Source organism: Artibeus jamaicensis, unplaced genomic scaffold (assembly GCF_021234435.1).
Source record: "Artibeus jamaicensis isolate MK-2021 breed Jamaican fruit bat unplaced genomic scaffold, CSHL_Jam_final scaffold_916, whole genome shotgun sequence".
In the NCBI taxonomy this organism is placed as follows: domain Eukaryota; kingdom Metazoa; phylum Chordata; class Mammalia; order Chiroptera; family Phyllostomidae; genus Artibeus; species Artibeus jamaicensis.
Window position 1 is genome coordinate 391,554 of NW_026522059.1, and position 26,982 is coordinate 418,535.

Below are 26,982 nucleotides of genomic sequence, written 5' to 3' on the forward strand. Positions count from 1 at the left end.
CGCCCTGATCTTCGGCCCCAGGCTCCGCCCCGGACACCGTACGCCTGCGCAGCCGCGTCTCTCCTCTTCCCACCAATCAGACCTCGCTGGGCAGGCTAGCCGCACCCTCTGACCCCGCGGACCCCGCCCTCAGGCACACGCGACCAAGTGGCTGCCGGAAGTGGTGGTGCGGGTGGGCTGGGGATCATGGTGGGTTCTAGGTGCTCGGCGGCAGCGGCGGTGGGAGTGCGTCCCGGGAAGCGGCCGCAAGAGGAGGAGACGGAGCCGAAGGAGGTGACAGCGGGCTGAGACGGGAGCGGGAGTGCGTGGCGAGGCCGGGGGCCGCGGCGCGGGCCGCACGTGTTTGTCGAAGATGTGGGGCCGAGATCTGTGTGCAGGCCGGGGACCCTCGGCGAGTCGGCCCAGCACGCTGTGGGTCTGACTGTGTGCAAGAGCCGGTTGCCTCTGCTGCTGGAGAAGGCCTGGGGGGTGTCCTCGGCAGAGAGCACCTCTAGTGCAAAAGGCGGTTGGAGTGGGAGGGGCGGGGTTGTGGATGGAAAGATGTCTGAGAAATGGAGAAATAGGAACTGGAGCTGGCCCCCTGTGCAGCAGCCTCTCAAATCTCCTCCCCATTATAAAGATTTTAGTTTACATCTGCAGTAAATACATACATCATATTTGTACACTGTTTGTATGTAAGATACATTGTAAAAAAAAAAAGAAACTACGAGAATAAGAGACCCTGGATAGAATACAGTGACCGTCGCATGGACACATTGTTTTTTTAAAAAAATATTTTATTTATTTATTTATTTTTAGAGAGAGGCGAAGGGAAGGAGAAAGAGTGGGAGAAACACATCAATGTAGTGGTTGTCTCTCATGTGTCCCCTGCTGGGAACTGGCCTGCAACCCAAGCATGTGCCCTGACTGGGAATCGAACCCCGATCCTCTGGTTTGCAGGTCTGCTCAGTCCACTGAGCTACACCAGCCAGGGTGACACATTGTTTTAATGTCGAATTAGACCGCGACTAATGCTGTGCAGCTGAACCCCAGCTCAGTTGTGTCATCAAATCTGGGCCATAGGAGGCTTGGGCAGTGGAGCCTCTTAGCTGACACCAGTTAGCTGGATTTCGAGGTTGCCCTTCACTTTGTGACATGTCCTCCTGCTGCTCCCCCTGCAGTCAGGCAGCTCTGGGCACCAGGCTTGGCTACATGCACCATTTGGCTCTGCTTGTACCAAACCATTGATGCCATTTTTACTTGTTCCTGTAATTGTGTAGCTAATGAATACTGGAGACCAACAGCTTGAGTGAGCATGTCATCAGAGTTATAGCTATGAAGACTGAGTTGAGCGTTACAGAATAACTGTTAAGTACAGGTCGTCCAGTTAGGTGAGAAGCTTGTGAATATTGAGACACCATAAAATCTAGGATTCTGCACTGAGATGCTTCCCAAATGTCTGCAAGTTCTGGTTCCACATTTAAAGGCAGTGGCAGGCCCTGCTCACTGTGGTGTTGGGGTGTGGAGGTGTCTGCTCAGGGAAAGCTCCAGTCCTGGTCCGCCAGGGTTGAGTGGGTAATCTTGTTTTTAAGCCAAGCTTCATTTTTATCACTCTTCAGCCAAAATTTGCACCCACTGCCTGTCCCAATCCAGTTGGGTACAGGGGCGATTTAGGTTGGAAAAACCCCTTAGGGGTTCTGGTCCTCTGCTGGCCCCAGCCCATCCACTGGCCTAGAATGACAGGGTAGGTGTGGAGGGTGGAGAGCCAGTGGGAACTGGGCTCTAAGAAGGGGACATTGTCCTTCAAAGTCCTTCCCTTGTGAGATGCTGGGGCTTAAATGTCCCTTCCAAGGGCAGGTGGTTATATTGCTGTTGCAGGTGGGCAGTGAGGAAGGCCTGGGGCGGGGGGCAGAGGCTAGGACCTGAGGGCCGTGGCTGTGGAAGTGGGTCATACAGCCCGTGGGCAGGCTGTGGGGGTCGGCCGTCATTAACATGTGCTTCTTGCAGCCCCCCCTCCTCTGGGCCCCTGCTCCCAGCCTCGGGGACGGCAGCGACCCTGGCCTCTCTGACAGCGAGGAGAGTGTGTTCTCAGGCCTGGAAGATTCTGGCGGTGACAGCAGTGAGGACTCCACTGAGGGACAGGATGGGCCCAGCAGTGGTGAGGGCCATAGTAGGACAGAGGAGGCCGCCGGGCAGCAGGTGGGTGACTGAGAGGACCTCCTCTGGGCTCCCCTTTCTCAGTGAATTTGGAAAGAGCAGGCCCGCCGGGCCTTGGGCTCTGTGGGGAGAAGTGCCCTGCGCTGCTATTTCCACGTTTTTCATTAAAAAAAAAATAATAAATTGTATTTATTTATAGAGAGAGGGGAAGGGAGGAAGAAAGAAGGAGAAAAACATCAGTGTGTGGTTGCCTTTCATGTGCCCCCTAATTGGGAACCCGGCCCGAAACCCAGGCATGTGCCCTGACTGGGAGTTGAACCGGCGACCCTTTGGTTCAATCCACTGAGCTACACTGGCCTGAGCCCAAGTTTTTCTAGGAACCCCCGGGCCTTTGTTCCTCCTCTGAGGTGCCGAGGGCACATCTGGGACTAGGCAGAACACCTTTGTGGAGGTGGAGTGCTCTCCGGGGGACTCAGCCCGCGTTACTAGACTCAGTCATAGGCTGGGTTTCTTAGGGGCAAATCCTGAGGTGGGGTCCCTTGTGGGCAGGGCACTGCCCGGGGACACATGAGGGAGCCAAGTCACCCCACGGGACCCCAAGGGCCACCTGTTCTGTGGTGCTGGGAAAGGGTGCATCCCGCTCTTGTCTGTGTTAGAAGGAGAGAAAAACAGTTCAACAGAAATTGGTTGCAGCGTGTTTGTTGGAACGTCTGAGAGACAAGTTTGTATGTGTTTGCACTGGCTTGTGTCCTGGAAGTCAGGACCTCGATGTGTACAGCAGTCAAGGTCCTCCCGGGATGCAGATCAGAAAGCCGTGCTGGTTTGATCTGTTTCTTTGGGAGGAAAAAACTTGAAGTCCATGTAAACTGTTCACTGCTCAGTCTTTAACTGTGGTGCCGGTGCCCAGAGGAGGTGGTGCCTGAGCTCTGCTGATGGGTTGGGAGGGCTGTGGGCACCTGTTCTTCTTTCTCTTTCTAACTTTTTAAAATTACAGAACATACTGCCCTTGACAGAAAAGTCAATAAATCTTCCATCAGCAGTGCTCAGTAAAAAGTAGAAGTTCCTACTTATTGCACTTGCTCCATTTGGTGGCCACAATGAATCGTTTAAGCATCTTCCCCTTTTAAAAATCGAGGGTCCACACATCTAAGTATTTCATTTTTAAAAAAGATTTTGTTTTTAAAATCTTTTTTTTTTTTTTTTAGAGAAGGTTGTTTTTTTTTTTTTAAATTTTTATTTTATTTTTTTATTTTTCGAGAGAGGGGAAGGGAAGGAGAAAGAGTGGGAGAGAAACATCAATGTATGGTTGCCTCTCATGCATCCCCTGCTGGGAACTGGTCTGCAACCCAGGCATGTGCCCTGACTGGGAATCAAACCTCAATACTCTGGTTCGCAGGCCTGCGCTCAATCCACTGAGCTATGCCAGCCAGGGCTGTTTTTAAAATCTTTTTAAAAAATTTATTTAATTATTGTTCAAGTACAGTGTTCTGTTTTTCACTCCCAGCCTACCCCCCTAAATCTTTTTTTTAAAGATTTGAAAAAAGAGAGAGGGGAAGGAAAGGAGAGAGGGAGAGAAACATTGATGTTTGTTCGCCTCACGTGCCCCCTACTGGGGACCTGGCCCATAGTCCAGGCCTGTGCCCTGACTGGGAATTGAACCAGTGACCCTTTGGTTTGCAGGGCAGCATTCAATCCACTGAGCCACACCAGCCAGAGCTAAGCAGTTAAACTTTTATGCTTTTGCATAAACAAGATATAATACTTTTTAAAAACCAAAACTGTTTAGTAAAAGTAATTTTTTATTTAAACTTTGTGAACCAGGTACTGTGTGCAGGTGTGGAAGGAGCACTGGCTTCAGGTGTGCCCCTGCCTGTCCCCTCCAAGCCACTGGCACGTGCACGTCCATGTCCACCTGGGCTCTTGCTCAGGTCTCTGCACCTGTGTAGCTGGCTGCTGTCTGTAGTACTGCCATCCCGGGTCAGCGGGACCGAGTCTGTGGCCCAGGGGGAAGGACCTGCCCTGTGTGCTCCAGAGGGTGGGGTGACCTCTGAGCTCTCAGTGGGAGGGGGGACTGGGGCCACTGGGGTGGAGGCAGCCCTTCGGGTGAGGCTGCCTGTGGCACTGGACAATGTGGCTGCTTCAGGACCTTGGCCCCATCTGTCACACTGAGCTGGTGCAGCATTGGGGGTGCAGTGCCTTGGCTGCCACCAGCAGGATGCTGCTCCTGTGTCTTGCCTGGGCCCCGAGGGCCATCCTGGACAGGAGCCCCTGACTCATGTCTCCGGTTTCGCTGTGCTACAGTTAAGGGTATAGCCCTCCCAGTTAGAGGTGTTTCTGTCTCAAAGCGCGGTCTTTGCCAGTGGGTTTCCGTGTCTCCAGGCTACAGCTGCCAACTGAAGGGCCCCTTCACTCCTTGTCCCCACCTGTCTGCAGCCACCTTCGAGCTGAGCTGGGCGCTCCCCTAAACATCTGTTCACACCTCTCCTTGGGCGTCTGAGTCCCGTCTCCATCACAGCTTTGGGGGTGGAGATGGAGCCAGCAGGCTGGTCACTGCTTCCTGCATGTCCTCCTGTCCCCTGGGAGTGGCTGAGGCAGCCACAGTTGCTTCACGACAGCTCGTTGGGCCCGTTCCTGGCACCATGGAGCCAGTCGAGGGAGCTTGCATGCTGGGCCTCTGCTGCCTTATTGGGGGAGGTCAGGGCCCTCTTGGGGGTCTGCTGGCCTACCTCTCCATGCCACAGCTGGTGGATTGTCACCCGTCACACTTGTGGTGGGTCCTCAATGCAGGGCCCCCTTTCTGTCACCAAAAGCACCAGGAACCTGTGCCAGCAGGGAGCACCACAGGTGCTGCATCTGCAAAGGCCTCTCTTCACTGGAGCCCCCGGGCTCTGCAGCCCCTGGCTGTGACCATGGCCACTCCACAGTGCTGCAGAAAACCAGTGGTCTCAGGTGAGCTACTTTGCAGGCAACAGTGACATTTGCCTGAGGACCCACTGGAGAGGATGACGACATCAGGGAGGAGAGCAAACAGCCTGCCCCGCCTTTTCTCCAGCCGCCTCCCTCCCCGGGCTGGTCTCCCTCCAGGCCGCCCGCGACCTCCATGCCAGTAGGTCCGTGCTGCCTCTTCTGCTGTGTGCTCCCACCTGTCGCTTAGGTCTGTGACAGTCTGCTAGTGAGACTGTCCCCCACAACCCACCTACCGGGGTGGGGCAGCCCCCTCCTGACATGCCCCCTGCCCCTGCCCCTGTGTCTTCTGGGCTCTAGCTCAAGGCTGAGGGGAAGGTGTGGTTGTCTCCATTCTTTTTCATCCCTTTTCCAGAACTCCCGTTTAACTCCCCCTTTCCCCTAAAATTCAGTTCACCGCCTGGCCTGAAGTTCCTTCCCTCTTTTCCTGGGTGGGAGCAGCTATGTGTTTACCCCGCAGCCTGGGTCCCCCCTGAGTGTGGGGTCAGGAGAACGCAGGTCATCCCGATGTTAGGTTTCTGAGCTTGCTCACCTGGCCGGTAACAGAGGCGCTCAGGTGAGGGCGAGTGAGATGTGCTGGGTCTGCGTGTTGGTGGCAGCGAGGAGGGGGACACGGCCTGGCAGGGTGGGTCTGGTGCTGGCGCTTCCCCACCCCTTCCCCGGGGAAGCCGCCTTTCTTGGCGGACCAGGTCCTGGGGCTTTGCCGTGTGCAGTGGGGCGGTGCTCACTCTCTGTTGCATTGGCCTCGCCTTGTGTCCACTCCACTCTGAGCACCCCTCCTGTCTCTGGGCCTCTCAGAGCCTACAGCCCTGTCCCTGTCCTTTGCCACCGTGTTGACCCGAGTCCCTGTCTGCCAGGCCACTCACCAGTCCCCTGGCCGCTGTCTCCAGCCCTGCCCCTCGTGCTGTCGACAGTGCGTCCGTGAGCTTGCTGCCAGCTGGCTGCACCTGGTGCCTAGAGGAGGCCACCCCCACATCCCCCCATCCCCCCCTTGGTTCACCTCCTGGCCCCCTGCTGACCACCTGCTATGGTGTCCAGCAGGCCCCCACCCCCACAGCGGAGGTGCTGCCTGGTGCCAGCGCCGTCTCTGCTCACACCAGAGGTCTCCTGCCTGGAGCCACTTCTTCCCTCCTCTTCTCTGCTTGTCACCTTTGGTTTGTCCTTTCTATTTACATGGTTTTTTAAAAATTTTTGCTTTCTTAATCTTTTGTGGAAAAGTTTCTATTTTCATTAGTTCATTTTTCTTGCCACAGTCTTAGACATAGTTATATTTTAGCCCACTCCGTAGCATTTTCAGAAACTCCAAGGAGCCCCGCCCGTGCGTCTGCAGACCTGGAGCCTGCTGTGTGGGGACCCGCGCGGGTCTGGGCTTCTCTCTTCTCAGCCCCTCCTCAGTCTCTGGCCCGGGATGGTTGCCCATAGAACCCCCCTTCCCTTGGAGCCTGCCTGCTACCCCTGAGCAGCTCACGTGGGCTGGTTCGGGGGGCAGTGCCTGAACCCACCTCGGGCTGTGTGGATCTGGCACCCTCACCGCCTTGTGTCCGCACTGAGTCTCAGATGCTTGCGGCTGGGGGCCAGGGCGGTGGGGACCTTCGTTTCTGTGCTGGCACCCTTTTCTGTTATACGCCTCGGTGGTCTTGGTTCTTAACTACCACAGTGTCTCCAGACTCGGGAGGGCTGAGTTGGCTGGCTGGGTGGTTCCCCAGCTGGTCTGGGTGCCTGGGCCATGCCGCTGCCCCCTGGTGGCTGCCATCTTCCCTGCAGGGCTGGGTTGGGGGGAGGGCAGCGCCCCAGGTGGGCTGTGCAGGGAATGCCCGTGGGAGCCACGGCACTGCCACTGCACGCAGGACAGGTACGTCTGCTGCTTCTGGCCAGGACCCCATGGCCACGCCTGTGGCGCAGGTGGTGCAGGACTGGGCTGCACCTGGAGGGGGTCAGGCGGCGGCTGTGAGCGGTGCCCCAGTGGGTGCTTGTCTCACGGACAGCCTGGCCCAGGGCCTGGGGCAGCATGCCTGTGGGTGGCAGTGGGAGGGGGGATGGCAGAGAGCTGTGGGCCCTGAGCGCAGGCAGGGCCTGGGGTTCACCCTCGATGTGCCCCACGCCCGCCAGGCCAGCGCTGACCCGCTCTGAGTGGGCGGGGCCCTGGGAGCAGAGGCAGGGGAGACATGGAAACCGAGTCCTGCCTTGCTCTGGGCCTGGAAAAAAATTTAGTCTCCCACCCTCCTCACACTGAGGGGAAAAACAGGCCGGAGGAAGAGCCGTCTTGCAGGTCTTTGGCTCCTGCCTGGGCGGGGGCGGGTGCAGGGGGGTGGGCCGGGGCGGCGCTGTGCTCGGGTTCCTGCTCCCCAGCACTTTACTGCCCCCAGGGGTGAGCAGGGGGCTGTTTTCCCCATCACCCTGGTTCCGGTGCACCCGACCCCCCCACCCTGCGCTGGAATCTGTTTTCCAGGTTGAGGTGTGAGTGCGCAGAAACGCCCACTCACTGACCTGGTGGGTGGGTCAGCCTGGGGCCGGGGCTGTGGCGGCTGGGTCGGATGTGACTCGGCCTCGGGAGGGGGTCTTGTCCAAAGAGTGAGCCAGCTATTGCCCCTCCGACAGTGGCTGACTGAGCTCAGGTGGCTTCCCCAAGGGGGCGCCCAGCCCTCCCATTGTCCCCTGGGTCTGGGCTGGTGCTGGGTCCGGTGGGGCTGTCGGCGGGGGTCCCTGCGGCCAGTTTTCTCATTAAGGGGTACAGGCACTGCTGGTGGCCTGTCGCTGAGGCACCTTTTCCAGTCGGCCTCCAGGTGCCAGTCGCTGCCTGAGGTCCCCTCCCGGAGCAGGGACACTGATGGGCGTGGTCCCGGACAGAAGACCCTGAGGTGCACGCCTTCCACAAGCAAGAAGCCCATTTAGACCTGGGGCCTCAGAATCAGCAGCAGTGTGTCCTCCCCACACCCCCACCACCCAGGAGGGGCTGGGCTCTGCCCACGGTCAGAAGATATTGGTGCCTTGGCGTAAGCACTTTCCCCGTGTCCCTCCACAGGCTGGCACGACCCCCTTCGAGAGGACAGAGGTCTCGAGAACGCAGGGCCAGGATGGCGAGTACGCAGAGGACAGTTCTGATGAGGAGGTAGGGCCGGCTCTGCCCGGGGCAGGGGGGTCAGCCCCCGGCTCAGCCTGAGTGGGCGTCCTGGCCCTCAGCCCCACTGCGGGTCTGGAAGAGTGATTTCGGGGTCTGGGACTCGTGACTGCAGCAGAGAGAGAGAGAGAGTGAGTGTGTGTGATCGCCCGGAGGGGTGGGGGTGTGCTGCAGTGTCCCATGCTCACGTCTTGGCCCCGTGGGGTGGCTGGCACTCTGGGGTCCTCGTGCACTCTGTGGGGCCTGTGCTCACACTTTGGGGGGCCACTGGAGGTGGCTCCCCACACCAGCTGGCCTGTGTTGGCGCCCTGGGTGCGGGGATTGGGTGCCATTGCCGTCAGGTGGTGAGCGCAGCCTGTCTGTCAGCCTGCAGGAGCCTGTGGTGAGGTGCTCTGCCCCTTCCCTGCGTCCCAGAGGCACAGGCTCATGGGGGCCCCTGAGTCTGGTTGTCCCCCGCAAGTTCACGTTCTGAAGGGGGAGGTGGGAGCAGCGTGCTGTGGGCCCAGGGGTGCTCAGTCCGGCATCCAGAAGTCCCGGTGGGCCGGCAGGCTGTGTCTCAGCTGCCCGCTGTGGTTTGGGAGCCGGGAGCCCTGAGCCCCAGAGGTGGCCCTGGTGCTGGCCGGCCTCTCCCCTCCCTGGTGTCTCTGGGGCAGGTGTGGCCTGGGGGCTGGGGGACCAGGCCCTCGGCCTCAGGAGTGCTTCCTGCCGCCTGTCACGGGCGGCCAGGCCTGGGGAGGGTGGCCCCCCTGCTCGCCTCCACCCCCATCCTAGGCTCTGCTGGCAGCGGCTGCAGGAGCCTTGGCCGCCGGCCCGATCCGGTCTCTGTGCGTTCAGAGAACAGAGACAAAACAAAATAAATTGGTTTCCTGGCCGGAGCAGCGGGCGCACTCGGCGAAGGGGGGCTGTGCAGCGCGGCTCCCTGCCTGCCTCCCCTCCCCGGGGCTCTGGCTGTCGGCAGCCACATCCTGTCGGCTACTTTTTTATATTTGGTATTTTGAGAAATCGATGATGATTGTAAATGGAGTGCAGGCCGGGGGAGGGGCCTTCCACCTGGGGGGGTTGCTCCTGTCCCGGAGCCACTGCGGGGGCTGCGGGCGCTTCCTCCGAGATGACTATCCCATATGTGGACTGAGTGACAGGAGGAGCCGCCGCCGCGCCTGCCCCTCTGCTGCCAGCATGGCCAGGCCGTGGCTGGAGGGGGCGGCAGAGCCCAGCTTTCAGGATCCCTGGCACGCGTCCTGCCCGGCCCCCCCCCACCCCCTCCCCAGTGCAGGGCTCCTGGGTGCTCTTGGGGCTCCTGTCTCCCACCTTGAGGTGGTGGCTGGGTCTCTAGAATCCAAGCAAAGTGAGGTGGGCTTTGGCCGAGGGGGCCAAGGTGCAGAGCCCAGCGTTCCCTTCGGGGCTGTGCCTGGTCGGCTGGGGCCTGTGGGCCGGGCACACCGCTCACATCAGGTTGGCCCCCGTCGCAGCAGTGTCCGTGCTGGGGGCCTGGGCACCAGGACCCCACTCAGCAGCAGGCAGGGGTCCTGACGGGTGTGTGTTCTGGGAGAGGGGACCTCCTGCCGCCCAGCCCCCACCCCTGGGTGTAGACCTGAGGCCCAGGCTAGGGGGGTGCTGGGGCGTTTGGGCCTCCGCTGGCGGGGTGAGCCATCGCCTTCACAGGAGATCCCGTGTCCTGTCTCCCTGTGCTCAGCCTCCGTCCTTCTCCCAAGTTTATTATATTCTAAGCTGCTCTGGGCGAAGCCCCCTGGATACCCCGTTAGGCCAGACAGGGTCCTGTCCGCATGCAGGGAGCCTTGAGGAGCCTGTGAGCTGCGTCCGCTCCGCCCCCACGTGTCCCCCTGCCCCTCTCCACGGCACCTCACAGACGTGATCTCATCCAGCCGCCAGGATGGGGTGGGGGGAGGAGGGGCTGGGGAGGGGGCTGGCGGCCTTCACAGCAGCTGCCCCTCTTTGTTTCAAGCCGCTGGAGAAACTGAGGCCCACAGTGGGCGGAGGAGGAGCCCCCGGCAGGCTTGCAGCTGTGTGTCTAAGAAGCATGGTCAGGGTGAGGGGTTCAGGACCACTGTGAACTTGGGTCGGAAAGGTTGGGAGGACCCCCGGCCCACACCTTCTGGTCGCCACCCAGGCCTGGGTGGGGGCAGGGCCGAAGCCCTGGCCGGATCCTCGGCCCCTCGGCTTTGCGGTTACTCGGGTCCCCCAGGGACCGCCGGGCCCGTCTGCGTCCAGAACCCGAGATCCCTCTGCTCTCTCGCCAAACGCCGTTAATGGCTTCTCCCAGCTACCGAACCGGCAGCTGCCTCCAGCGCTGGCGGCCTCCCGCTTCTCCCGGGGCGCCTGCCCCCCCAGCTGCGCGCACAGTCAGAGCGCTTGCGTCGCTGCTGGCAGCCGGAGCCGGTTGGCTCAGGTTTCTGAGCTGTTTGTGGGGACGCCCGCCTGTAGCTGAGCCTGCTAGTGTCTCGGCCTCACAGGCCGCCCCACGCCTCTGCCTCCCTGGCGGCCTTCTGTCGCCAGCCTCCGAATGGGGCCACTGGCCAGGACCTGGGTCTGGACCCTGCCTGTCCTGGGAGGGGTGCTGGCCTTCGAGCTGACCCACAGCCTCCCAGGTGGCACACACGAGGGCTGAGGGGTTGTGATGGCTGTGGCTGCAGGCCCCCCAGTGCCTGTGCCTGGCTCCAGCTCTGAGCAGGGGGCGGGGGGCGGACGGACCCCATCTTGTGTAGTGCTCCCCAGGAGCCACCTGGTGGGAGAGAAGAGTGGGGGGGGTGGCGCAGGGGTCAGTGAGGAAGGAGCAGGGTGGAGGTCCTCGCTCCTCAGGAGGTGTGTGGTGAGCACTCTGGGGCCCAGCAGGGTCTTGGGCCTGGGCCTGTGCAACAGCTGCAGGTGGAGGTAGGCTTTGGAGCCCCAGCTGTCGGGAGCCCCTTTCCGTGGCAACAGCAGCCCTGGCAGGTGGGGGCGGTGCTGAGCGGGAGCCTCCCAGGAGGGGAGGTTTGCACTGGGGCTGGAGCCGTGATGCTGGAGCCGTGGTGCTGGCAGCCCCTGGGGCCGGCTGGGCAGGGGTGCTGAGTGCAGAGCAGGGCTGGCTGGGCGGACTGTGCTTGGGGCTGAGGTCGAGACCTCAAAGGAGAGTGGGGAGTCTGGGGGCTGGTGTGGAGCTCCCAGGAACAGGTCCCACTGGAGGCAGCAGCTCTGTCTCTGATAGTGCGGCTCAGAGCATCCTTTGCCACTCGGCCAGGGGCCCTGGACCCACCCCCACCTGGGAACTCCCGCTGGATCCCGCTGAGCCCCAGGAGAGGGGCAGGTGGGTGGGGTCTGGGGTATCTTGGGGCAGGGGTGGCCTCTGTGCCTTCACCTGTCGCCCCCCCCCCCATAGCCCTGCAGGTGTTGGTAGGGGGCCGAGCAGTGAGCTTGGAGGAGCCCTGTGCCCACAAGCTCAGAGGCTGGTCAAGCCAGCATGGCTTTCGTTAGGGACACACAGGAGGAGCTGGGGGCATGTGGGCTGGTGTCAGCGGATCAGCTCTGCTGTCTGAATCAGCAAATGGTGGGACATTCTGATGGAGCTGTTGGGGAAGGGTGCTCTGAGTTCCCGACCTGGTACACCCAGGCCCGGCTGGTTACAGCCACGGGGCTCTCTGCGTCCGACCAGTCCACCATGGTGGGGGTAGGGGCTTCGCCGGCCTTGGCCTTTGGGTTAGGATCTGGCTTTCTCCCCTTTGGTCCTAACAACCAGGACTCATCCTGCTGGAACCTTCTGTAGGTTCAGCTGCAGCAGGTGAGCCAGGGCACTGACAGGGTGGGGGGTGGGGGGGTGAGACACCAAGGAGGAGCCTGGAGGGACTGAGGTGCAGGAAGGCCCGGGCGCTCGGAGACAGGCGGGAGCTTCGTGCTGGGGAGCGCAGTGAACACTGCCAGCATTGTAATCGGAGAGGGGCAAGGGGAAGGAGCGCGCGGAGCGAGGGCGGCTGACCCCGAGCTCCCAGGGGACAGGTGGAGAGGGAACGAGGAGCGAGTGAAGGATTCCAGAGGTGGGCCGGCTTCCTCCCTCGCAGACAGACAGGGAGGGAGGTGGCAGCGGGCCAGGCCGTACCTGCAGTTCCAATCTGCGGGCCTGACAGCTGCAGCCACTTTGGGGAGGGGGAGGGGCGGGCTCATCAAGTGGAACCGTCGCAGCTCAGCCGTGTGTCAGCTAGTGGCTGCCTCGTCCGGTGCGGTGGGGTGGGGAACCTGCCGGCCTGTCCCACAGCCTGGTCCTGGGGCAGGACAGCCCCAAGAGAGCCGGGCTGGGGCTGTCTGTGCCCTCAGCCAGGGCTCCCAGCACAGGGCCTGACCTGGAGGGGTTGGCGGCGCTCACCCCGTGGGGTCACATGTGCTTCCTGGCAGCCACAGGTGCTGAGCGGGGTGGGGGCTGGCTGGCCTGCGGGCGCAGGCGGCCTGGTGATGAATCATGTGGTGCCGCCAGCAGCTCGTTCCCCAGGCCGGGGACAGGGAGCTGACAGCCGAGGCTGATCGGAGTGTTTCCAGCCCAGCCTGGCTCACAGAGGTGGCTGCTGGCCCTAGTGCAGGCTGGCCCCCTCCTTTCCAGATGCCCGTGGGGCACAACACAGAAAGCCTGGGGTCTTTGTCCCAGGGCCGGCTGTGGGGGGAAGGAAGCGGGCCGAGGTGGGCGGGGAGCACCTGCCACCCCCGGCCCAGAGGCTGTGAGCAGCTGAGTGGACTTGCGTGGGGCCGCCCCAACCACCCCCAGTCTGGTTTGAATTTCTGGAGCAGTGGAGGGTGACGGAGTGCTCCTCCCTGCCCCCTCTCCCCTCCCCTGCTGGCTGGCGGTCCAGGCCCTCGCCGCCGCCGCTGCTGCTACTGGTGCAGCTCAGGGAGCAGCTGGGCCTACTGCCCGGCCCGTGGCCGGCCAAGCTGCAGCCACTGCTGGAGTCACAGGCGCAGCGGCAAAGGGCTTGGCCCGTGTGCACTGCCACGGACAGCCTCGACTCCCGAGCCCTGGGGACTGTCCCAGAGGCCTGTCCCCCTCCACACACGTCCTCCTCCAGGTGGAGGGTCCCTGCCTCTCTGTCTCATCTGTCCCGAGAGAGGTGTCCCTCCCGCTGCACTTCCTCTCTTGGGCCTCCCTCTGCGCCTGCTCCCTCTTCCCTTGTGGCCACTCTAGGACGGTGAGGTGGGTGCCCACTGGCTGCCCATCATCTTGAGGGTTTCATGAGGGAGACTTTCACCCCCCTGCTGGACCCAGGTCGGGGACATGAGGCCAGTGGGCCCTGGAGCCTCCACATAGCCTGCCGGTGTGGCGGGAGGGGCCTTGGAGACCCCGGGGACTGCCAGCACCTTTCCCCAGCTCAGGTCCTGAAAGTGCCCCAGGGTCCATAGAGGGGAAGGGGTGCCTTTCTCAGATCCCAGCTGGACCTAGAGTCCCCCACCTGGGTCCTGGTTCCGCGGGCGGGTGGGGGGCTTCTGCAGTGACCAGCTCACCCTCTCCTCCCCTCCCTGGACCAGCTGTAGCTCCTGCAGGATTAGGGAGAGGAAATTTGGAGTTGGGTTTCTCTGAGTGGGACCTGCCGCCTCGACTTTCTTTCCTGTTGTGTTTCTATCAGATTGGACACAGCCCCCTCTGCCCTGTAATGGCTCTGGCTCTGAGAACTTCGTCCAAAATTGCACGGCCGCTTCCTGCTCCGTGGTTCCCTGGAGCCCCTCTGCACAGATTTGGCCCTGCCCCGCTGGGGTGCCCACGTGGGCCTCAGCACCTGGCTGCTCCCGGGGGCTTAAGGGGGGGCATGCCACTGGGGGCCCTGAGCCTGCCCTGAGAGCTGAGAGGGCCCAGGACCAGCACCTGGCGCTCTGCACCCTTCCCCACACAGGGCCACAGCGCCTTTCCTCGTTCTGTGCCCGTGGAGCTCACACCACGAAACTATAATTGTCACCTGCAGGATTTTAATGGTGGGCCAGCTGTGCACAGCTCGGGGAGGGGCCTGGATTGCCCTCCTCATTAGCAGATGGGGGAGTTGGGTGGATACAGTGGTAGGTGGCCAGGGTCCTCCCGGTGTGGGCAGTGCTGAGGGGCCGCATGCGGGGCTGGGCAGAGTGCACCCCCAGGTGCATGGAGGTGGCTGCCTCCAGGCCTCTGCCAGGCAGCGCCCTTTGCTCGGTTTCCCAAGTCCATTTCTTGGGGCTCCACGGCCACAGGCTGCAGTGCCAAGGCCCCAGGGTCTGGCACGAAGCCCTGAGCAGTGGCAGACTCACTGTTCAGGGCTGCCTGGGAGCCGTGCAGGTCCTGAGAGTGGGGCCCAGGGGCTGTCTGTGTCCATCAGTCCTGCCCTCCTCCCCCTTTGCTGGTCTCCTTGGGCTCCCCAGCAGAAGGCATCTCACTCTGCCTGGAGACCGGGAAGGCGGGGTCTTCCCTGAGGACAGGGGTGCATCCAGTCTGGGGAGGGCAGGACTTGGAAAGAGCCATCCCTCGGGGGCAGAGATGGGCTCAGAACGGGCTGTGGACCCTTTGCACGGACATGTGCTTCCACCTTTGGAAGATGCCGTTTTGGTTTTTTTAATGGTACAAAACTTCCAGACTTTATATGATCGTGTCAAAGACACGAGATGCCAGCACATAGTAACCAGAAGAAAACCCAGGTAGGAAGCCAGCATGGAAAGTTCCAGTGGGCCTGGGCAAGTGCTGTGGCCAGCTCAGAGTCCTGCCGCCCTGTCTGTCCATCGACCCCACTCGGAGCTGGGGGTGGCACGGGCCCAGGGCGCCCTCCTGCGCAGAGGCCTGTGCCTGAGTCAGGTCCGTGGGGGCCGTCCGTGGGTGCCCAGTGGCATCAGCCTCTAGCTCCGAATCGCCGTCTTCCTGTCCCGGTCCTTGCTCTGCAGAGGGAGGGCAGTGTCAGGGCCCGGGCAGAGACCCGGCACCAGCCCGCGCCTCTGGGCTCCCCCACGCCGTTTCAGGTGGCGGGAAGCACCCCCTTTCGCGCTCACCCCGCTTCCCTGTGCACTTGGGAGGAGAGCACACTGCTGCGCAGCCGGAATTGTAAAATTAAATTTCCCAGATGTTCAGGCCCCAGGAGCTCGCGCGGGCTGTCTGGAGAGGAAATGGGGATTGGGGAGAGCCGGCCGTAGTTTCTCCGTGCTCACCCTGCTTTTCCGGTGCCACCAAGCACAGTGGGAGCTGTAAATCACAGTGGCCGGTGTCCCACAGCACGGGCCTCGCCCCCAGCCCCCAAGTCTCCTGCCAGCCTCCTGCCAGGTCGGACCCAGAGCCATATCTGAGTGGGCAGCCCTGAGGCCGGGGATGGGGAGGGATGGCAGGTGCCGATAAACGTCAGGCCAGGGGCGGGGGCTGCAGCCGGGCAAACTGCCCTGCAGGGTTGTCCTACTCCCTCCCTGCCCTTATGGGGGCAGGGGGCCAGGATTGCTTCCTGTTCCAGGTTGGTGCCTTCCCTGCTGGCCTCTCTCAGACCCCCCACCAGTTCCAGGCAAGGCTCTCTCCTTCCCCTGGACCCTGGGCTCTGGGGACTGTCAGGGGGAGGCCCAGCCTTGCAGCCCCAGCCTTGCCCTCTTCCCCCCCTGGGAACTGCGCCCTTGGGTTACAGGTGCTGCTAAGGGGCTATTCCTAGGCCCTGCCTGTGGCTGCCCCACGTCCACACTCACCAACTTTCTCTGATTGCTGAGGCAGAAGGTGCAGATCTGCTTGGGCTGGGCATTCTCCCCATCGCGGGCTGGGGGCGGTGGGGGGCTGCCGGCACGTGCTGCGTGGAAGAAGGCGGGCCCCGAGTGGCACGGCTGCCCGTCGCCACAGGCCTCGCCTACCAGTAGCACGTTGCCCAGGTGCGAGATGTAGCTGGAGGCCAGGCGCAGCGTCTCGATCTTGGAGAGCTTGCGGTCAGCCGGCTCGGTGGGTATGAGCGTCCGCAGCGCCGTGAAGGCAGTGTTCACGCTGTTGGTGCGGTCCCGCTCCCGTGCGTTTGCTGTGTGCCTCTGTCGGGGCTCCCGGCCCGGCCGGCCCCCAGGGCCCGGGGCGCCCCCTGCCCGACGGCCCCCGGCCCGTCTCCGGGCACCCTGGAGGCCGCAGCGCGCCGCGTGCACGCGGCAGGGCTTCTCGTCGGAGCCCGAGCTTTCACTGCCCCGGTCCTCGTCCTCCGACAGCGGGCTCACCTCGGGGTACAGGTAGCGGCCAGGCGGCGCCGAGCGCAGCATGGCGAAGGACTCGGCTGGCCGCCGCCGTCAGCTCCTCTGCGCGCAGCGCATGCCGCCGGGCCTCGTGGGCGGGCGCCCGGGCCGGGGAGGCGCGGGTCTGGGGCGCCCACGGTGGCGGTGCGCCGCGCGCACGTGTGCGTCCCGGGCTGCAGCGGGGGCTGCAGGCCCGGCCTTTATAGCAGTGGCGGCCCCTCCCCCGCGCAGGCCCGCCCTCCTCCCCGCCTCCCAGCCCCTGGAGGCCGCTGGAGCAGGGGCCCTGCGTCCCTCAGCCTTCTCCCGCCACACTGCAGGGGCCTGGAGCATCTTGCTGTCTCCGGGGGATGCAGGGGAAGTGGGAGCCCCCTTATAGGTGGTTCTAGGGCTACGTCATCCCCTTCTCTACTCCTCAGCAGAGGCTGGAGGGTCAGATGGGACCCATGACCCCAACCTTTTCCTCTGGCATGACCAAGTCAACCCAGCTGCCCTGGCCTCAGCGCCTGGCCACACCCTGTCTGTCTCTCCCTCCCATGTGCACTTGGCTCCTCTGTGCCAGGCCTGCGGGGCAGGGGGGTGCACAGAGGGGCACTGAGGGGCTGGAGTTCAGCCCCACTCACATTTACACCCCGGGGTCCCCTGGGGGCACAGCCTGGCTGTCTTGCACCTGCCCCCGCCTGGCATCAGCTGCACCCTCCAGGGCTGGCACAAACCCTGCCCTCTGCCTGGCGCCCTCCCTGCTTTCCTGGCTCGTGCTGCTCCTCTGTGCCGGAGAAACCACCTCATGCCCCTCCCCACCCCTGCCACCAGGTTCCCCACCAGGGTCTGCCCGGTTATGAAATGTCCGTGTAGACCTGGGGACACTGGAGAAACCCCCACACCCCGCGCGGGGAGAAGGAAGGGCATTGCTAGCAATGGGTGCGTCCCCCAGACGCGCTTGCTGGGAGCATTCAGGTCTGCAGGTCTTGGGTGGGCAGGTGCAGAGGGGCAGAGCCCAGAGGGTCCTGCTGCAAGGGGGCCTGGGGCTCCTGGCTGGGCCCAGGCTCATCTGAGCCCCTCCCCCTGTGGCTACTGTTGCAGGAAGCGGCTGCCTGGGCAGCAGTCCTTGTGCTGGGTGGAGGGAGGGTGGTGGCTGGCAGCGGCCTCGACCAGGAATGTGTATCCAGGAATGTGGCCACTCTGCCTGTTGGGGGTGGGGGGCAGGATGGGGAGGCGGGGGGGGCGGGGGTCTTCGAATGCCTGTAGGGCAGCATGCAGTGGCTCCCACCTCCCCTTGGAGGGGGCTGGCGGGGTCTTCCCTTGTCTGTGGCTGCCCATTTTTGCGCAAGGCCCCGCCAGGGGAGGGAGCCCACGCGATGAGCTCACTCTTGTCTGTGGCTCCAGAGCCCTGGCCAGGGAATCCGGGGGGAGGGGAGGTGCTTGGGGTCGGCACCACTTCAGTGGAAAATGTGAGGTGCGGCTCGGAGCTTCTGCGGGCTGAAGGGGGGCGGCCCGGTCGCTGTGCCACGTCACACCCCAGGGCCGCACGTGTCGGGGTGCCTGGCCCTGCCTCAAGGCCCTTCCCCTGGTTCTCGCCCTTCTGCCTCGTATGTGTCTCTGGGGGGCGTCGGAGGGGGGTGCACTTGGTGGGTGTGCAGTGCTGACACCCCCTCTGCTGCCAGGATGTGCGGAACACAGTGGGCAACGTGCCCCTGCAGTGGTATGACGACTTCCCGCACGTGGGCTATGACCTGGACGGCAGGCGCATCTATAAGCCTGTGCGGACCCGGGATGAGCTGGATCAGTTTCTAGACAAAATGGATGACCCTGACTACTGGTGAGCCTCAGGGCGTGGCTGGGGGCAGGGTGGGGGCCGGGAGCTGGTTCTGACCCCCCCCCCCCACCAGGCGCACAGTGCAGGACCTGACGACGGGGCAGGACATGCGGCTGACGGACGAGCAGGTGGCCCTGGTGCAGCGGCTGCAGAGGGGCCAGTTTGGGGACGGCAGCTTCGACCCGTACGAGGTAGGTAGCAGGGGCTTGCCCAGCATCTGGGGCACCTGCAGGCCCTGGCCCACAGCGTGTGCTTGTGCCCTCAGCCGGCTGTGGACTTCTTCAGCGGGGACCTCATGATCCACCCTGTGACCAACCGCCCTGCCGACAAGCGAAGCTTCATCCCGTCCCTTGTGGAGAAGGAGAAGGTGGGTGACCCTTTCCCGGGGTGCAGCCCACACACGGCCTGCCCTGACCCCGTGTGTCCGTGTGCAGGTCTCTCGCATGGTGCATGCCATCAAGATGGGCTGGATCCGGCCTCGCCGACCCCGGGACCCCACCCCCAGCTTCTACGACCTGTGGGCCCAGGAGGACCCCAGTGCTGTGCTGGGACGTCACAAGATGCACGTGCCTGCTCCCAAGCTGGCCCTGCCCGGCCACGCCGAGTCCTACAACCCACCCCCTGAGTACCTGCCTGGCGCGGAGGAGGTGGGTCTGGCCTGGGGAGGGTCAGGGCCCCTGCCCCCTGCCTTAAGTCCGCCCCGGCTCACGCCCACCTCCACAGCGTCAGGCGTGGGAGCAGCAGGAGCCCGGAGAGCGGAAGCTGAACTTCCTGCCACGCAAGTTCTCGAGCCTGCGGGCCGTGCCCGCCTACGGCCGCTTCATCCATGAGCGCTTTGAGCGTTGCCTCGACCTCTACCTGTGTCCACGGCAGCGGAAGATGAGGGTATGCAGTGGGCGGTGCACTTGAGCAGGGTGTGCAGGGAGGGGTACCAGCTGACCACGTGCTCTCCTGCCCCAGGTAAACGTGGACCCTGAAGACCTCATCCCCAAACTGCCTCGGCCTCGGGATCTTCAGCCTTTCCCCACATGCCAGGCTTTGGTAAGAAGGTGAGTGGGCAGGGACACACTCCTGGGTGTCCGTCTCCTCACTGCCCTCTCTCTGCAGGTCTACAGGGGCCACAGTGACCTCGTCCGCTGCCTGAGCATCTCCCCAGGGGGGCAGTGGCTGGCTTCAGGTAGGGCTGAAGTTTTGGGGGAGCCCCAGGCCAGGAACCTGGGTGGGAGGGGGGGTGGACAGGTGCTGAGGTCCTGTCTGCTGTATCCAGGCTCAGACGATGGCTCGGTGCGGTTCTGGGAGGTGGCCACTGCCCGCTGTGTGAGGACTGTGCCCGTGGGGGGTGCGGTGAAGAGTGTTGCATGGAACCCCCACCCTACCGTCTGTCTGGTGGCTGTGGCTGTGTAAGTGTAAAGCTGGGGGTTGTGGGGCAGAGGCTGCCATGGCTGCCGTGTCTGAGGGGCTGTGTCTGGCTCTGGCCTGCAGGGAGGACACAGTGCTGTTGCTGAATCCGGCCCTGGGGGACAGGCTGGCGGTGGGCAGCACAGACCAGCTGCTGGACGCATTCACCCCACCTGAGGAGCCCGCGCTGCAGCCTGCCCGCTGGCTGGAAGCTTCAGAGGAGGAGCGCCCGGGCGGCCTGCGGCTGCGTGTCTGTCATGGCAAGGTGTCCGGGCGTGGGGCCAGGTGGCATGGGAGGGGTGGGGAAGGGCTCTGCTCAGCTATCCTTGCCTCCTGCAGCCAGTGACCCAGGTGACCTGGCATGGGCGTGGGGACTACATGGCCGTGGTGCTGGCTACCCAGGGCCACACCCAGGTGCTGGTCCATCAGCTGAGCCGCCGCCGCAGCCAGAGCCCCTTCCGCCGCAGCCATGGACAGGTGCAGCGTGTGGCCTTCCACCCCATCCGGCCCTTCCTGCTTGTGGCCTCGCAGCGCAGCATCCGCCTGTACCACCTGCTGCGCCAGGAGCTCACCAAGAAGCTGATGCCCAACTGCAAGTGGGTGTCCAGCCTGGCTGTGCACCCCGCAGGTGAGGGCGAAGGGCCGGGCGTGCCCCGTGGGTGGGGGTAAGGGGACATACCCCTTGGGTGGAGCCACCAGACACCAGGTCGCCACCACGTCTGCCCCCAGGTGACAACCTCATCTGCGGCAGCTACGACAGCAAGCTGGTGTGGTTCGACCTGGACCTTTCCACCAAGCCCTACAGAGTGCTGAGGTGAGGCCTCTGCTGGCGCGTGTACGGGAGGGGGCTGTGGTCCCTCCCCGCTGCTCCCCTCAACCAGGCCCCTCTGACAGACACCACAGGAAGGCTCTGCGGGCAGTGGCCTTTCACCCCCAGTATCCGCTCTTCGCGTCTGGCTCCGACGACGGCAGTGTCATCGTCTGCCACGGGATGGTGTACAAGTGAGTGCTCAGCCCGTCCGCCCACCTCCCGTCCCGAACGGACAGGGCGCTGATCTGAGCCCCTCTCTCCCCCACAGTGACCTGCTGCAGAACCCACTGCTGGTGCCTGTGAAGGTGCTGAGAGGGCACACACTGACCCGCGACCTGGGTGTGCTGGACGTGGCCTTCCACCCCACCCAGCCCTGGGTCTTCTCCTCGGGGGCCGATGGCACCATCCGCCTCTTCACCTAGGGAGCTTTGCAGCCCTGGTCCGGGCACCTGCTCAGGACCCTCAATAGAGATGTTTTTCCCTTCTGACTCATAGTGTGACCTTGAATTTAACTTCTTGAGAGCTCTCCCCACCACACTTCATTTTATCTGCCCCCTGAGTGACCAGCTGACCTGTCCCACAAGGAAAGGCTGAGGCGTGTGCCCCCTCACCTGCCGAGGCGGGAACGGCTTTATTGGGAGCAAGGTGGGGCACAGACTGCCGGGCCGGTTGGTGCTGCCGTGGGGCAGGTACAGGAGACTCAGGCGAACTTCACCAGGCGGCCCAGGGTCTCGGCGGCCTTCCCGCGCACCGCGGGGGCGGGGTCCTTGAGCAGGAGCTGCAGCGCTGCAGGAAGGGAGGACTCCGTGGCCCTTCGAGCTGACGCCAGGCCAGGTCCCCACGCACAGCTGCGCTGGGGCCCGTCCCACCCCCTTCCTGGCACAGAAGGCAGAGCTGGGACCCTGGAGCCACTCCCACCCTGCGCGTGGGGCTGCCGCCCGCCCACTGCCCTCCTGCAACAGGCTGCTGCCGGGAGGGCTTGGGAGCCAACGGAAAGATAGTTTTTCCTTTTTTAGTGTTTTTTAAGCTCTTTTGGAACAGTTAAGAAGTTTCCGTGAATTACTAGAGACGATGAGGTCACCAGTGACAGGGAAAAAATCCTTGAAATCCAGGAAAATCACTTAGTCTCCCCCTGGTGCCCACAGGGTCAGCAGGAACCCCGTGCAGCCGGACAGGTGGGGGGGTCAGGAGGGGGGGCGGGGGGTGCTGCTAACCGGCAGTGAGCTGCTCCAGGTCCACCTGTGACCGATGCTGGGGCTCCACGTGCAGCACCAGGAACCCTGCAGGCGAGAGTCCGGTCAGGGGGGGCCCGGCCAGGTGGAGGGGCGGGGAGGGGGGCACTCACCGGTGAGCATGGGGGCCGCGGCACGGACGTCCTCCCAGCTGCTCTTGAAGTAGAACAGGCTGGTGCTCGCCAGGCGGCCCAGCAGATCCGGGAAGTGGCGCATCTGTGGAGACCCCTGGCTGGTCACATGCACCCCGTGCTGGCCACACCCCCAGCAGGCCGCTGCCACACCCCCTCACCAGGTGTTTGCACGTGGCATTGAGGAACTCCCCAAAGTGCAGGCCTCGGCCCTCCTGCAGGTGCTTCTGGAAGGCAGCCTCCAGCTCCTCGCACTCCAGGTTGGGGCCGCACATGCGCAGCGCAAACCTGCAGGCCTGTGGGGCAGACACTCAGGCCCGGGCCCAGCCCCAGGCGGCTCGCCCAGCCCCTACCAACTACTCACATCAGCCACAGGGGCTTGGGGGTCCCGCAGGTGCAGGAGCAGGGGCACCAGCCCACCCACGACCTGCTCCAGGAAGACGTCCTGGCAGTCCCCGTGGCAGGCCTTGTTGAGGTGCCCGAAGAGGCGGATGGACACAGAGCGGAACTCCATCTTCTCCTGGGGGTGGGCCCACACGTCACCCCACAGGGTGCTCCCCAACCCTGCCCAACCGCTGGCACTGGGCCCTAGTCTCCTTCCCTACACGTCCACGTCCTCGCGCTGTGGGCCTGGGGCAGGGTCCCTGGAGCAGTGGTGGAGGTGCTGGTGGGAAGGGTCAGGGGTCGGGGGTGCCACGGAGCACACTGTGGGCCCCCTCAGGCCCACTCCATCCTTGGAAGGGCCTACCTGGGGGCTCGGGGGAGGGAGCCATGGTCACCACACTCGGTTCCTGAGACCTGGGGAGCAGGCGGCAGGGCAGGGGCTGAGGCTCAGAGAAGAGGGGGCTGAGGCGGTACGCCCCCCCAGCCCAGCCTACGCTGTCAAAGAAGGGCCGGATGCGGATGGCCGTGTGCAGCAGTGCCGGGCGCAGGTCCCAGGGCTCCACGAGGCCCAGCAGCTTCACCAGACCCGCCATGGCCTCCAGAGCCACCAGGCCGTGAGGGTCGTCCCCATCGTCCAGCCCACTGATCATGGCTGTCAGGAGCTGAGGGCCGTGGGTCCGCACCTGGGGGAGCCCTGCACTCAGCCGTGTCCCCAGGTCACCAAGCCCTGAGGCCTGTCACACATTGTATCACAGAACGACCATCCCAGCCCCCTGCCCTGTGTGCTCACCAGGCCATGTCCACACACACCCCTCCCCCGATACCACATTCGCGGGGGCTCCCAGACCACAGCTCCACTGTCCATGGTGAGGGCCCCAGAGGGGCCTGCGGGGCAGCTGACCTTATCAGGGGAGCCTGAGGCAACGTTGGCCAAGCCACGGAGCACCTGCCGCCGTACACTGGCACTCGGGTCCTTCTGCCGGGCGGCCAGGTTGTCTAGCAGCGACTCCAGGAGCATCAGGTCGTTCACCACGTTGCTGCTGAGCAGCTGTGGGCAGAGGCGCTGTGACTGCCTGCTCCCCCGGGGCTCACCCAGCCTGGCCGGCCCACAGCCACCTCCCTCAGGGCTCCCACCTGCCAGCCCCTCCTCCCCACTCCCCACTGCACTGCTGGGCAGCATCGTCCCAGGCCACTGTGGGGCGGACGCTGCAAAGGCCAGCTGAGGGCCAGGCTGGGCTCGTGACCTCCCCCCCACCTCCCCCCCTTCTGATCGATCCCGGGCCCCCTGCGGCCCCCATGGCATGGTCCTGGGCAGGTCTTCAGACTGTGCTTTGGCCCAGCACAGGCGGCATGCAGCCCGGGCCTCCCCCACAGGACACAGAGCAGGGGTGTCACCAGGCGTGGCCCGGGGGCCCCTGCACGGTTGGTGGTATCCCCGCAACACCAAGCGGGAGCTCGGCAGTGTGGTTCTGGCCAGGCAGGCCCTGCGGCGGCCTCACCAGAGGGTAGCACCAGGGGGTAGTAGCACCAGGGGGTAGTAGCACCGGGGGTAGCAAGTCAGAGCAAGCAGTGCCCACCTCGGCCAGGAAGGCCGTGGAGGTGGCCCTCTGGACTTCGTACACGCTGCTGTGCGCGCCCAGGAGCGCCTTCATCACAAGGGGCAGGCGGGGGCCTGCGAATTTCGCCATGGCACTAGGGAAGGAAGCCACTCCTGAGACCATCCTGGGCCACCTCCCCCCACAGAGCAAGGGTGGGGAGCACCTCTCCTGCTCTGCACATCAGCACCCTCTGCCCACGAGCCTGTCCCCAGCTACGGGGCTTGGTGTGCCCTCCCCTGCAGACGCACCCCTCCCAACTCACCCTGCCAGTCCCTCAAGGGGCCTTCTCTTCCCACCCCAGGCAACCCAACCTGAGGGGTACAGCTGCCTTCCTGCCCCGCCCCAACTTCCACACGCCAGACCTCGACCCAAGCCAGCTCTCCCTGTACTTGCTCCTGGACTGGGCCCAAGACTCAGGAAGCTCTGCCCCTCCCACATGCTAGGGGATGTCCCGTGTTGGTGCTTTTCTTTGGGTCCCAGGGCACCTAGACATGGCCCGAACAGAAGCCACCCACAGCGCTCACCTGGCCAGCCGGGTGACCCCGTCTTCGTGCCCTGCAGACGTCCGCAGAGACGCCCAGCCGCCCTCCAGCTCCATGCGCTGTACCACGTCCTCACTGCCGCCCCGGAGCAGCACAGCCCGCAGCGCATCCACCGCTGAGCTGGGGGGACACGTGGCTGTGCACTCAGCCCCGTGCGCACGCACACACTTGGATCCCAGGGCCGTGTGGCCCGTGCCCGCCAGCCACCCCTGTGAGGAGCAGGCCCTCAGCTCACCCTCCCCGTGCTGGGCACAGCCAGGTGGCTGTGGACCATCCAGGTCCGGTGGGCAGTGAAGACGGCTCCCGTCCCCTGCTCCTGGGCCCGGACCCCCACAAAGCCTGTTCCTGCCACGTGCACAGCCACCCGGGAGACCCCCACAGCCTCGCAGGAATGGACCTCAGGCAGGGCCCAGCCTCCCCCCAGAAATGCTCCTGGTCACTATGGGAACGAGAACCCTCCTCCAAGGACACTGGGTGTCCAAGAGCTGGAGCAGCTGTCAGGAAGTACCTACTTCTGTCCGCCTGGGGGGGTGGCAGGTGTGGGCCTTGCCTACTGCCCCACCCAGAACCCAGCAAGAGGGGCCAGAGTCCAGAGGGACCAGCTGGAATTAAGTGTCTGCCCCTTTCATGTGGGTGAACCCCCAGCTTAGACAGAAGCATTCAGGACTGGGTCTGGGGGGAGCAGCACGGGCCCTGCACCTGAAAGAACCTTCCGGCACAGCCTGTGGCTCCAAGATAACACGACAGGGCCCGCACAGGGCGTCCCCTCACCCTCACTGACCTCCTCTGCCCTGAACAGTGGCAGCTCGCACCAGCCTGTGGACCCCGAGGCATTGTCCCAGGGAGTTCCCGGCCCAGGGGCCGACACCTACCCAGGGGCAGTGCACCTGCCTGGCCTCCCTGCACCCAGTGCCCTCGGCCCGTCCCCTCCCCATAGCTGCCCTCACGGGTGTCCACTGGGAGAACCTGACCCCTCTGCAGCGCCCCCCCCCAGACAGAAAGCACTGTAGGCTGCTCTTGCTGTCCCCGGAGTCCAGTTCGGGCCCAGTCACGGGGGTTGCCCTCACCAGCCACCATGGTCCCTGGGCAGATGCACAGGGCAGCCCCACACCCCGCCCCAAGCTGAGACCAGCACTCTGGGTGGCTTCTGGGGCGCTGCTGGGGCTTGGGAGAATGGGAACAACGTAAGAGAGGGCGCCTCCCCTGCCTGTCTGCTCACTGCCCAGAATTTCTGTGGATGTGGCACTCGCAAGGGTCGGACTTGCTGGCTGAGGGCCTCCATCGCAAGCCAAGACCTGTGCGCGGCTCTGTCGCACCCCGGCTCAGGGGTGGCAGCCTGGGGGCGCCGGTGGGAGCCCCCACCAGGCCTACAGTGTGGCCTGCAGTGCTCACAGCTCACTGCTGAGGGGCAGCGGCCCGGCGTGCCAGGCCCAGGGCTCATTGGGTTCGTGTTCTCTGTCTGCTCACATTTTCCACTTGGTCTGGGCAGGCCCTGGCTCACAGCCCCTGCCAGACTTTGCAAGTTGGTCCTGTAGGGAGCAGCCCTGCAGTTGGGGTGGGGTGGAGGGACACTGTCCCCAGGTGTCCCAGCCAAGGGGCACATCCAACCCCAGAGACTTGGGATGGAGAAGGGGTGACCCAGGCTGTCACTCGGGCTCCAGTGTCCCTAAGCTGTCAGCTTCCCGTGCTCACCCTGAGGCCCAAGACACTAGGATGGGCAGGCAGAGGCTCAGGCTGCTGAAGCTCTGAGGCCCCGCCCTCAGCAGGGAGCTCCACCTGGCCTGGGCCCAGTCTCCTGCCGGGACCCAGTGCCTGCTGGGCTGACTTCACAGGAGTCTAGGGAGGACCGAGGCCGGGTGCCTGCCCAGGCTGGGGGCCGGGGGCTGACGCGGGGCCTCAGGCCTCAGGGGAGGTGGTCAGGCCCCTGCCGCATTTCTGTCTGAGGAGGGGTCAGAGGGCAGGGCCACGATGGTCAGTGCTGGAGGCGCAGCTCCGTGCAGATCCTGCACTGCAGACCTTGAACTTCCCTCAGTGTCCCCACAGGGCGCCCCCCAGGGCTGCCCCTGAGCCCTGCAGCTGCCTCCCCCACACCCTGAGCCCAACCTGCCAGGGGAGGTGAGGAGGGACAGCCCAGGAAAGCTGTGTTCCCAGCAGGACAGCGCGCCCTCGGGCACCGCAGGGGGAAGCACGGCTCCTGGCACACTCGTGTGCTGGCCGATCACGCTCAGCGTGCTCACTTGGCAGCACTGGGGCGGGGGGAGACCTGTTACCTGCAGGGATCCAGGGTCTTGGAGGCCAGAGCTGAGCCGGCGGCCCTCCGCTCCTTGGCCTGCAGGTTCCGGGGCAGCTGGACCCCCACGGTGCAGCTGACGCGCAGCAGCAGCCCCACAAACAGCTGGGGGTAGAGCTCGAGCACCGCGGGCCCGGACGATGGAGCCGACATGACCTCGTGCAGCGCACAGGTGGCCTGGGGACAGGGCCCACCTCAGGCTCACCCCTTACTCTGGAGCCACATCTGAGGAGGGCGGCCGCTGGGAAGTCTGGGCCCTGCTTCCCAGGACCCGAATGAGCCCACGGCCAGTTGGCACACACCCTGGATGCCCTGGGGGTCTGTGTTCTGGAGGAAAGAAGGGGACCCCTGAGGGGCCAGGGTGTGGACAGGGTGAGGGACACAGTCCTGCACAGCTGGGCC

General features: G+C 64.1%; 3 protein-coding genes across 17 annotated transcripts in view; 1 reads left to right on the forward strand and 2 right to left on the reverse strand.

Annotated features, from left to right (window-relative positions):
• Positions 1–127: 127 nt before the first annotated feature.
• BOP1 (BOP1 ribosomal biogenesis factor) lies at positions 128–20,891 on the forward strand. 3 transcript variants are annotated; one of them, XM_037166511.2, is made up of 16 exons: positions 128–273; positions 1,987–2,178; positions 8,123–8,209; positions 18,043–18,197; positions 18,268–18,385; positions 18,460–18,561; positions 18,629–18,841; positions 18,918–19,079; positions 19,155–19,235; positions 19,302–19,371; positions 19,462–19,594; positions 19,677–19,857; positions 19,932–20,220; positions 20,322–20,406; positions 20,487–20,594; positions 20,672–20,891. In XM_037166511.2, the coding sequence occupies exons 1-16, from the start codon at positions 187–189 to the stop codon at positions 20,823–20,825; spliced, it is 2,217 nt and encodes a 738-aa protein (XP_037022406.2). In that variant the 5' UTR covers positions 128–186; the 3' UTR covers positions 20,826–20,891. The 3 variants fall into 3 exon arrangements, with proteins under 3 accessions (XP_037022406.2, XP_037022407.2, XP_053516964.1); XM_037166512.2 differs by having other exon boundaries at positions 19,677–19,842; XM_053660989.1 differs by lacking the exon at positions 1,987–2,178.
• SCX (scleraxis bHLH transcription factor) lies at positions 14,149–17,659 on the reverse strand. The gene is made up of 2 exons (XM_037166592.2): positions 15,863–17,659; positions 14,149–15,079 (listed from the first exon to the last, which is right to left on the reverse strand). Exons 1-2 carry the CDS (start codon positions 16,406–16,408, stop codon positions 15,041–15,043), a joined length of 585 nt encoding a protein of 194 aa, XP_037022487.1. The 5' UTR covers positions 16,409–17,659; the 3' UTR covers positions 14,149–15,040.
• Positions 20,892–20,924: 33 nt separating the features above from the next.
• Positions 20,925–26,982, reverse strand: part of MROH1 (maestro heat like repeat family member 1) — a 43,315-nt gene continuing 37,257 nt past the window's right edge. For all 13 annotated transcript variants that reach the window (XM_037166487.2, XM_037166488.2, XM_037166480.2 and 10 more), the window contains 10 exons: positions 26,561–26,757; positions 24,273–24,410; positions 23,728–23,842; positions 23,052–23,198; positions 22,645–22,833; positions 22,131–22,286; positions 21,928–22,062; positions 21,749–21,851; positions 21,618–21,683; positions 20,925–21,189 (listed from right to left, as the gene is read on the reverse strand). In XM_037166487.2, the coding sequence (XP_037022382.2) occupies positions 21,104–21,189; positions 21,618–21,683; positions 21,749–21,851; positions 21,928–22,062; positions 22,131–22,286; positions 22,645–22,833; positions 23,052–23,198; positions 23,728–23,842; positions 24,273–24,410; positions 26,561–26,757 (1,332 nt within the window). In that variant the 3' untranslated portion in view covers positions 20,925–21,103. The remainder of the gene's footprint in view (positions 21,190–21,617; positions 21,684–21,748; positions 21,852–21,927; positions 22,063–22,130; positions 22,287–22,644; positions 22,834–23,051; positions 23,199–23,727; positions 23,843–24,272; positions 24,411–26,560; positions 26,758–26,982) is intronic.